Consider the following 10,390-nt stretch of genomic DNA (forward strand, 5'->3'; position numbering starts at 1 on the left):
CTTATTGCTGGTTTTAGACATCACAAGTAGGCAACAATTTAACAATGGAATACAAACATGATGTCTTTATCTATCTAACAAACTGTCCACTGTTACTACCTTAAAGAACACTGCATGCAACAATTTAACAATAATGGAATACAAACACAATGTCTTTCCTATAACTAACATACTGTCGACTGTTGCTACCTTTACAAACACTATCATTGTCTATCTCCTATTCAGTCGCAACTATTTTTCTTAAACCCCATCTCCATTGCCCGATATCATTATCTGTCATTGGCATGATAACAACAGTGTATCCCAAGGCCCTTTAGTTCTTTAGTAAAAAGGCTGCTAAGTAGTAGGCCCATTGAATTTGTTTACTTCCTTGTTTTCATTTTCTTTTTCCTAATTGCGTTTAGGGTTACACTTCATGCCAGGTTCCAGCCAAATCGAAAAGGGGAATGTAATTCATAATTATTATGCAATGGAACAGATACAAATATTAATTGTATTGTACTTATAAAATTCAAACATAATATCAGCTGAGAGCAACTTTGAGGAGGGACGATAAAGAGAGGGAAAGCAAAAAACATAAGCACATAGAGAAAGTAAAGGCTTGTTAAATAGAATACTACAACATAAGGAAGGCCTAGAAGCAACATGATTACAAAATCTAACATAACAAATTTAATTGTGAAATGAGGGATTACGAGCTCTCGTTGCTTTCCCAACCCCTACGATGCCTGCTGACCAGAAAATCTTATTACCATTCAGGTCTAGTTGATGACTCGTCAAACCATTACCAAGCCTTTCCAAAAGCCACCATCAAGGCTGAATGCTGCTAAAATATGTGTCTCTCAAGGTTGTCTCGTGAACACACAAAAGTCATCACCAAGGCACATTAACAGTTGGATTGGAATTACAAGCACAAATAATGATACTTCTCAATTGATTGCAGTAAATGAATGTGATTACACATAAACAGTATTCAGATCAGAATCTAATGTAATAAAAGCAAGGATCCATTAAAGAATTAGTGTGCGTGGTATAAGATGTCATCAAACATTTTCTTCAGTTCCTGAGTTGCTTAAATACAGTTATATGTGACATCCTATGTGCAACGCAAGACAATTGACACAACTTCAAATCAGAGTATCCAACATCTACATGCTTGTGGATCTTGAGGCCCTTCAAACCATCTATCCCATAATAGGTTTACAGTTCCATGGACTCTGTTAGTAGGGAAAACTGATGAGTACTCACTTCACCTACAAGTCTACGAACAAAATGGAATTCAAAGTAAAGATGTAGGTAATAGCCATTTACTCTGGGAGTAGTGGATCAGGCTTACTTTCCATGTTCTGTAGCAATCTGCACTACGTCAAGTGAAATTGTTTAGGCCTCATAGCATATTGTAGCACAGAACTAATAAGATAAACAACCTTTTTAGCAAAGCTACGAAAAAACCGTGCAGGGTTCATTAAGCCCCCAAGTTGACAAAAGGGTCCATCAACAGAGAAACACCAAGTTACAACTTGCTGAATGGGCAAATCCAACAAGTCTGTTTCAAATTTAACAGTGTAAAAATCTCCCATGAGCTATATATAACTCAGGCTAGTCTTATTTCTTCTTTCACAGAGAAGAGAAACAACTAATGAAACAGTACTTACTCCATGCATATGGTCGACACATTTTCTGTTTTCTCGAGCTCTTCCAATTCTTCCTGTATAACATCCAGGGAAAGAGAATGAATACAAATGAAATGACAAACGCGGGAAAATACAGCGAGGGAGACAATTGATTTTTCAAAACAGCAAACTATTGTTTTACACTCAACTTTGGGAAATGGCCTATTATTGATTTAGGCAATTAGAAAAACAAAGAAATATAACTCCTTGGTGAACATCAACTTATATGGGCTTGTTTGGTTTAAGAAAACATTTGCTATTTTCACAAATAATTACAAAACTGCTACTTCATTTCAACTTTGTTTTCCATCTTCAAAGATTTTCATAAGAAATAGTAAAACATGATTTGTGTTGTTTTTATTATTTTGCACAAATATTTTGAAATAGGAAACAACGTAAAAATAAAGTGATATTTTTGTAATTATTTGTGTAAATAAGAAATGAGAACAAAAAACATCTTACAGACCCTAAATCAAATTATATGTATTTTTGCTAGGAAATCACAGGAACATTATGAAATTATGAGAAAAGAGAATTAAGCATAGATTAAGAGAAGAGATTGGGATTTCAAAGAATCAATTTAGTTTTACGCCAAGTAGGTCTTTATGTGAAGCTATTTATCTTCTACTAGGAGGACTGATGTAAAGAGACAAACAAATGGTTTTTATTTACTTGGAAAATTTTTATGCTCAAGTGCTAAGAGAAGTATTTTAGAATGCTTTGGAAAAGAAAGGTATTTGCGAGACTTATATCTAGACTATACAAGACATACAAAGACATAACTACTAGCATGAAAACTCCTATAGAAGAGACTAGGGACTTTTGTGCAAGGGTAAGTTTACATAAGACTCGGCCTTTTGTCCTTTTATTTAGTCAGGGATGTGTTCACCATGGACATACAAAATATTATCCCTAAATACATGCTATTTGCGGTCAATATAGTTCAAACTTTAGAATAAAAAGAAGTTAACTCTAAACTTGAGCTTTGGAGACATACTTTGAAATCAAAGGGATTTTGCTTGAGTAGGAGTAATAATATACAGTGTAGAGGGGAAAAAGACAAAAATGCTTCAAAGGTAAAAATGGGAGATGCCACACAAATTTCAATGTTTAAGAACTAAAATTAATAGTACAAAATGATGTGGAAACTAATGAAGATGTCACACACAAGATGCATGTTATGTGGTTAAAATTAAAGAAGGCATTGAGGTTATTTGTGACTGCAAAGTGTTGAGGAATACTCCATAGTAGTAGATGTGGTTGGACTTTAAAGGAAGAACACAAGAAAAGTGAGAGTAAAAGAAATTAGAATGTTAAGATAGATGTACGGTCACACACAAAAAAGACAAGGCACAAAATAATTGTACACAAGGAGATATTGGTATTTGGTGTGACAACTGTTGAGGAATAGCCAAATAGATGACAGAAAATTTATTAATGTGGTTTAAACATGTGCAAAGAAGACCATCAGAGGCACCTGTGGAGAGAGTAAATCACATGATTTCTAGCCCTGTGAATAAGGATAGAAGGAGATCAAGAAATACATCCACCAAAGTCTTATCCCAATAAGTGAGGTTGACTACATGGATCACAAAACATTATTTGGCTCGATTAAGGACCAAATTTTTAGAGATATTATTTGCCATGAGATCCCCTACAACTTCCTCCAAAGTTATTCTTCGACTTCCCTTCCCCCGCTCCAGGCCTAAAAACTAAAAACTAAAAAGCATACAATCTGCTCTCCTCGTTTCCAATGGCCTTCTTTGCACATGAATAATATTCCTAAGAATTTGGTTTTTGACCAAGTATAATGGGGTTGTGTGTTCCATGTAGTTAACCTCACTTGGTGAGATAAGGTCATCGTTATTGTTATTTGCTAGTAAGTCATAAAGTCAACACATGACAAATAATTTTTCCTCCAATATAAGTTATTCAATTTTAATTTTTCTCATCTCGTGACAATTTTGAAAGAAACAAAAGAAAGAAGCTGATATTTCAATAAACTAAGGTTTCTCGGAAGAAAACCAATTCAGATGGTTCTAGATGTTGCGACACGTCTTGGAATGAACTATCCATATCATATATATTGGAAGATACATGCATTATGCATTAAAATTGGGTTCTTCTCAACTTAGAAGCATATGCTGTTCTGTCAATTTGCAATGAGAATAATGGTCCACAAACCATGGACAATTGAAGATGATTTCAAATAGGGCAAAAAATTTTATAGCATCAAAATATGCTTTATTAAGTAGGAAAATACACACATTAGAAATAAGGAAGAACATATAAAAGCTCTGCAGGTTATTTGCGAAACTAATTTGATAATGTCTATATCATAATCTTTCCCTTGTAAATAACAAATGTATTGTTATTTATGAGCAGTTTAACAAAGGAAATGCATAGCTGCCATTGCAGAGGATCCAAATTTCTCCCTCAATATCAAATATTGAGAGTCCTTCACAATAACTTATCACGCATGAAATTGAACAGAATAACCAACATGAGAATTCTTATTCGTGATTAAAAATATCTAAACACAAAAACTTCTAAAGGTGGTCGTATTGAGTCCACAAATGACTTGAAATTTCAAAACTAACAAACTAGGGAGGGAATTGCAACGAATTGGATACCTATCCATTGCCCTAAGAGAAAAAAAAAAAAAAAAAAAACAGAAGATACAGGCATATCGCTGAGAATGAGAAATAATCACTTAACTTAATTGACTATACGTTTCAATTTTTCACCACTAAACCCGTCCTATCACTTATCAGCATAAATGCTCAGGACGTGCAAAGAGAGGGGGAAATAAGCCAAACAAGCAATGCTAAAACTAAGGCGAACGATCATAACCCAGAAACCAGATCAAAATGGTGTTCCTACTTTAGCCAAAATCCCAATTTTTTCATACCTCGATCAAACCTGGGCATAGGTTTGTTCATTTGGAAATCACTAATTCTACGACATTTATAGTACCAACTACATTGCGAAAAGCGAAGAAAAAATTAAAACAGAAAGCAACATTTTGAAAATAGGTAGAAAGAAAAGAGTGAAGTAACCTGAAGAAACTTGGAGTCTTGGTCAAGACGCTTCAATTCGGCAAGAATCCGGTGCTTGCCCCTCTTATCAGTCCCTCCTGCACCCGCAGCCGAAACGACAACGGTTTCTTCGTCCGCCGACGACGCCGTTTCAGACGCCATAAGTAAGCGTCAACTAGCACTCATCCAGCAAAACGCTTCTGCTTAATACGACACAGACACAGATCTGAAACGCTATGAAATAATGATTATAATTGACATTAGAGATAAAAAAGGAAGGTGTTAAGTGCTATGGTGGTGCTTTCTTTTCACTAATCCAAAAAGCCCTTTCTCTTTCTACGCACTCATCCAAATGGAAATTATATACCCATCAAAAAGCTACCCTTTTTTCTCTCTTCCTGTCTTTTTCATCTCTTAAACTCTGCTTATTGCTTAACCATTAGCAACACGCTGTTAGCAATTCAGATGACTCGGTCATTCCAGTTTTCCAGAACAACTTGAATTATCATACTACTCAACTCGTTAACTATTAATTAATTCAATCACTCACTTTATTCTTTTCAGATTTGATTATCAAATATGTTTATGAGAATAAACCCCAAATCAGGGGGTTACACATGGAAAGTGAATTAACTATGACTTAATAACGGCATCAAGAAACAACACTTTTTTTAACCGTCAAAATTTATCCATGTACAATAATTCACGTATTTTACTCGATTAAGTGAACTATTAAAATTATACTTGCTTGTAGGAATTGATTCCATTGATAAACACTTCTTTTAACAATATGATTTCTTTTATACCCATTGTTTACACCTTATTTTATTTTCTTTTAATTTCTTATTTTTCTATCCGTAACGGTGTTATTTTTTTTAACGACAGAGGAAAAAAGAAAATATAGAGATTAAAAATAGTAAATTTTAAGTATGACTAATTGGATAGTATTATTTCGTGAAGCGAGTGTACAATGGTGTCATCTTGCAATTGACATCCAGCACGCATTGCAACAACAAGCTCAGAGGAACCAAATTCTCTTCCTACTGTTTTACTCCTTATTTCAACACTTTCAAACAATCACAAAACCAACACACAGCAGCTAGAATCTCTTGTCTTCACTACTCCAATTGAACATCACTGAAAGATTTTAGTTCCACAGTTGGCCACTCGTGATTCTTTTGAAAACTCAAAGCCTCATTGGCAGTCTCAAGCTTCTCTCCATCGCCCCACAATGCATAGGCAACCTCCCCGTGAACCGCCTCATCCCCAACTTTCAACTCATCTTCATGCAGCCTCAGTGGAACTATCACCTTAACCAACCCACACACGATGAAAGTTGTGGTGACATTCAGGAGTATCACAAACGCAATGCCAAGAAGCTGAACCCCCATTTGCCTTAACCCTTCCTTGGACCTACCCGTGAATATGCCATAAGCAAGGCCTATGTAGTGTTGTGAATCTTGTTCCCCGTAGAAGAGACGACAAAGGTTAGGGTCAGCAAAGAAGCCAGCTAGAATGCCACCTAAGGAACCAGCCACAGCATGAGTGTGGAAAACTGCCATGGTATCATCCACCTGTTTCAGGATCCTAATTTCTTTGTGCAGGACCATCATTGTGTACCATGGGATGCTTCCAGACATCATTCCCATTATCATTGCTGCCCAACCTTGAACCACACCTATACAAAAATACATATATAAATTTCACATTTTCTAACAAATATAAAAACTCTGTTTAGATATCTCTACCGAAAATAAAAAAGTTTTGTCAGTAAAAGTAAAAGACTGTCTAAAAAATGCTCAAGTTAAGTTATGTAAGGATATGGTACCGGCAGCAGGGGTGATGCAAACCAAACCAGTGATCATGCCTTGAGTGGCACCAATGACAGAAGGTTTTCCAAACAAGAGGATGTCAAGGAAAAGCCAAGTCAACAAGCTCATGGCCGTGCACACGTGGGTGTTAAGGACGGCCAGAGATGCATCTATGCTGGCTGTGTATGGATCTCCACCGTTGAATCCACTCCATCCCATCCATACTAGCCCAGCCCCAGCCAGCATTAGAAGTATGTTGTTTGGAAGGAACCTCTCCCTATCCTTTATTGCCCTTGGTCCTACCTGCAAACAAAATCACACACCCCCACTTCTTTATACATCCATCTTGTATATACGTGATGACGTCAAAATACTATATATTCTTACCATATTACTATTTAAACTCATATTTAAAGATGGTATATATGGACATGTATCATAAATTTGTTAACTAGTCAAATAGCAGTGTATGTATAAGAAACATGATCCAAACAAATGACGTACACAACATGCTGCGATGAAACCAGCAACCCCAGAAGAAAGGTGAATAACAAAGCCACCGGAGTAATCAACGAGGCCCATCTTGAACAACCAGCCATGAGGGCTCCATATACTGAAGGCACAGATGGTGTAAGAGAAAGTGAGCCAGAGTGGAACAAACAGCATCCAGGCGTGAAAGTTCATTCTCCCAAGCAACGCTCCCGCGAGGAGAATCAAAGTGATGGCAGCAAACACAAACTGGAAGTAGACCATAGTGGCGTTTGGAAAGTTCCCTGCAAAAGCCGGACGCAGAAGGAATTCCCGGTCCAAGGCCACGTTTGGCCATCCCAAAAACGGAAACATCCCCTGGCCGAACGACATCTGGTAGCACCAACCCACCCAACAAACGAGAACCGCCGCAAAAGCGTATAGGGCCATGAATGCAGAGTTCAAGGCCCATTTCTTCTTCACTATGCTGCCGTAGAGGATGACCAGGCCCGGAACACTTTGCAGGCCCACCAGAGTAGCTGCCGTTAGTTGCCACGTGTTGTCTCCTTTGTTAACCCACTCTGGGCTCGTTTCATCGGGTAACAGGTTTGACGGTAAGTGATTCATTTCTGAATTCTGATACTCTTCACTGTTACAACTTAGAATAACCAAATGGTTTTCACGCGAAAGTACAATTTGCATGATATGTATTTCTGTCGTTACTCTGCTATATCAAGTGTATAATTGGAATTTGAGTGTCTTGCATACGTTCATTTTTAGAACGGAGAATCCAACGCCACACTAGAGCATTGCTGGTAACATTATTATACTATAATATTCTGATCGTGAGTTGTACTTATTTCTTGTATTAAATGCTGAATATTTAACCAAGGAGTTTGGCCATTGGTGGTTACATTATTGTAGTTAGTTATGGTTTAAATTATAATAATCTTATCATGACTTGGGCTTATCAACCAATAGGCAATTCTGAGGGATGATAAAGTAGTGTACATTAACATCAATTACGTAATTTTTTTAAGATAAAGTAGTGATTTGTCATCATGATTTGATATTTAATGATTATATATATTAATAAAAATTAAAAATAATATAAAAAAATTTCATTTTTACGAGTAATTGACATTTATTTATTAATAAAAAATTTATTTAATTTTTAATTTTTAAATATTATATTACTAAATGTTATATAATTATTATATTATTTAAGTATGAATAAACGTTAAAATTTAATAATTAATAAATGTCAACTTGATGGAAATGATCAAAATTCAATAATTTTAAAATTAGAAAAATTAAATGACTTTATTTTAAAATAGAAGAACTAAAAATTAATAAAAATAAATGGATCAAAAGTATAATTTAATCTATTTTTTAAATTACTTCTAACTATATAAAAAATTGTTCTATGAAATAAATACTAAATAAATATTTATTTAAGTTTAAGATATAATTTACAAATGTGTATTTACTTCTTATTCATGTTTTTTTTTATTTATAAAACTCAATGGCGTAATTTACTAAAATTGGAAATTTTGGTTAATTTAGTTCATAGTATGAAATTTGTTCAATATTTATGTTTTGTTTTAAAATTATTCTTAATATTAATGAGATTTTTACTCTACTAATTATTATTAAATTAAGAAGAATAATTTTAATAAAAAAATATTTATGATAATAAAAAAATTAATATAAGAGGTGCTTTTAAATTGGTTTTTATAAAAAAAAAATAATTAACACTTTTGATTTGTTTTCTTCTTCATTTTTTTTGGGGCTATATTTTAGCACTTTTGATTTGAGAATGGAAGAATAAATAAATTTGAAAATTGGAGGTTTTCGCACGTGTCTCTTTTTCGGCATATATAAACTCTTGTGCCCCATGCTAATTTTGGAAAGTTTGCAGTGAATTTTCTTTTATATTTGTCTTTAACTATTTTGAATCTAATTGTAGCGTAGCAAGTTTTAAAGGTCCAAAGTCTAGTGTGAGTAATTTAGTAGCCTAGAATGGACCGTTTTCAAACTGGAACAGGCTGTTCCAAACTACTAAATAAGCCTATAAATCTTAGATTGAAACGGACAATTCCAAAATAGTCATTGTGAGTTAAATTCAACTCCAGAACGGGACATTCTGATTTAAGAATGGCCCGTTCTAGACGTGCCAGAACAAGTCATTCTAGTTTCAGAACGAGCCGTTCTGCATGTGAATTTTACACATGATGAACGAGCCCAGAACGGGCCGTTTTGACCACTTCAGACTTCTATAAGTAGGACTTGTGTGCAGTTGAGGAAAAATAGAGGTTTTAGAGAGAAGTTCTAGAGAGAAGGACTCTGGACTAGAAAGCTTGTTTTTGGAGGATTAAAGTTCAAGAGTCAAGCTTTGGAGGATATTTCTTCTTATTCTCCTTCTTCTTCTTCTTCTTCTTCTCATATTCTTGGCTTTTAGAGCCAATCTTCAGGTAAGGGAAGCTAGATTGTATGTTGTTTGGTTATATGTGAGTTTAGGAACTCATATGGAGTATGAATGTTGAGAATCATTGATTGATTTGAGGACTTTCTCATTTTTCAGGGTTTTGGAAAAAATGGGATTTTTGATGATTTTGATGCATGGTTGATTTCATGTTGAATTTGAGGTTATTTTTGAGTTGTATGGAGTTGTATAATTACATTGAGATGTATGATGAGTAGAAAGTGAAATGAAGAGATGCATGTTGAGTATAGTGTTGTAAACTAAATGAGTAGTTGTGCCAAATAGAAATGTGTTGAATATGTAATATGTTGTTAAAGTTGCTATATGTTATGTGTGGACATTTATATGTTGTGAAATATGATGAGATGATATAGTTGAAAGTTGTGAAGTGAATGATGATAATATTATGAGTTGTGAGAAGCATGATGTAAAGTGTGTAGATGTGTTGAGATTTATATAGATGTTATTAGTAGACTGTGTTGTTAAGTTGTTAGAGGAGAGTTGCATGTTGCTATAAAGTTGTATGTTGTGCCATGTGTTGAAAAGATATTACTTTATGATGATTGAGTTGTAAATTATGAGTTGAGCTAATAAGCTGTTGAGTTGACTGTGTTGTTTAAAGTTGAAATGAGTCGATCATTGAGCTGATGAGATGATAACCATGTTGTTTAAGTTGAAATTTGATTGAGATGATGAGTTGAAAAGTTGTATGTTGTTTAAGTTGTTGAGCTGAGTTGTGCTTTTGAGTTGTAAGCTGATTAAGCTGTGATGATGAGTTGTTGATCACTAGGACTAGGAGAGATATTTTCAAAATTGCTCATCCCATTGTGTGGATTGAGATAGTTGTGGTGCTCTAAGAGCCCAATTTGTTGAAAAACCCTCCTTGGAAAGTTGTCCCTTGGAGTGGACGTTGTG

The 10,390-nt window shown here is 34.8% G+C and overlaps 2 protein-coding genes across 3 annotated transcripts; both read right to left on the reverse strand.

The window, feature by feature from the left end:
• Positions 1 to 585: 585 nt before the first annotated feature.
• LOC109813928 (guanine nucleotide-binding protein subunit gamma 1) lies at positions 586 to 5,306 on the reverse strand. Of its 2 annotated transcripts, none has more exons than XM_020378223.3 (4): positions 4,733 to 5,278; positions 1,656 to 1,708; positions 1,312 to 1,356; positions 586 to 1,217 (listed from the first exon to the last, which is right to left on the reverse strand). In XM_020378223.3, exons 1-4 carry the CDS (start codon positions 4,871 to 4,873, stop codon positions 1,133 to 1,135), a joined length of 324 nt encoding a protein of 107 aa, XP_020233812.1. In that variant the 5' UTR covers positions 4,874 to 5,278; the 3' UTR covers positions 586 to 1,132. The 2 variants fall into 2 exon arrangements, with proteins under 2 accessions (XP_020233812.1, XP_020233813.1); XM_020378224.3 differs by having other exon boundaries at positions 1,128 to 1,217; positions 1,312 to 1,361; positions 4,733 to 5,306.
• A 326-nt stretch (positions 5,307 to 5,632) lies between these two features.
• Positions 5,633 to 7,880, reverse strand: LOC109813949 (ammonium transporter 2 member 5). Its single transcript, XM_020378250.3, has 3 exons — positions 7,027 to 7,880; positions 6,540 to 6,825; positions 5,633 to 6,389 (listed from the first exon to the last, which is right to left on the reverse strand). Exons 1-3 carry the CDS (start codon positions 7,690 to 7,692, stop codon positions 5,830 to 5,832), a joined length of 1,512 nt encoding a protein of 503 aa, XP_020233839.1. The 5' UTR covers positions 7,693 to 7,880; the 3' UTR covers positions 5,633 to 5,829.
• Between the last annotated feature and the right edge of the window lie 2,510 nt (positions 7,881 to 10,390).

This window comes from Cajanus cajan, chromosome 7, assembly GCF_000230855.2.
Source record: "Cajanus cajan strain Asha chromosome 7, NIPB_CcT2T_4, whole genome shotgun sequence".
Classification (NCBI taxonomy): Eukaryota; Viridiplantae; Streptophyta; class Magnoliopsida; order Fabales; family Fabaceae; genus Cajanus; species Cajanus cajan.

Coding starts and splice junctions, on each gene's coding strand:
- LOC109813928 (XM_020378223.3), bottom strand. CDS start 4,873: ATGGCGTCTGAAACGGCGTCGTCGGCGGACGAAGAAACCGTTGTCGTT. Junction 1,709..4,732: donor AAGACTCCAAGTTTCTTCAG/GTTACTTCACTC, acceptor GATGTTATACAG/GAAGAATTGGAAGAGCTCGA. Junction 1,357..1,655: donor GTGTCGACCATATGCATGGA/GTAAGTACTGTT, acceptor GACGTAGTGCAG/ATTGCTACAGAACATGGAAA.
- LOC109813949 (XM_020378250.3), bottom strand. CDS start 7,692: ATGCAAATTGTACTTTCGCGTGAAAACCATTTGGTTATTCTAAGTTGT. Junction 6,826..7,026: donor GTTTCATCGCAGCATGTTGT/GTACGTCATTTG, acceptor TTTTGTTTGCAG/GTAGGACCAAGGGCAATAAA. Junction 6,390..6,539: donor TTGCATCACCCCTGCTGCCG/GTACCATATCCT, acceptor ATTTTTGTATAG/GTGTGGTTCAAGGTTGGGCA.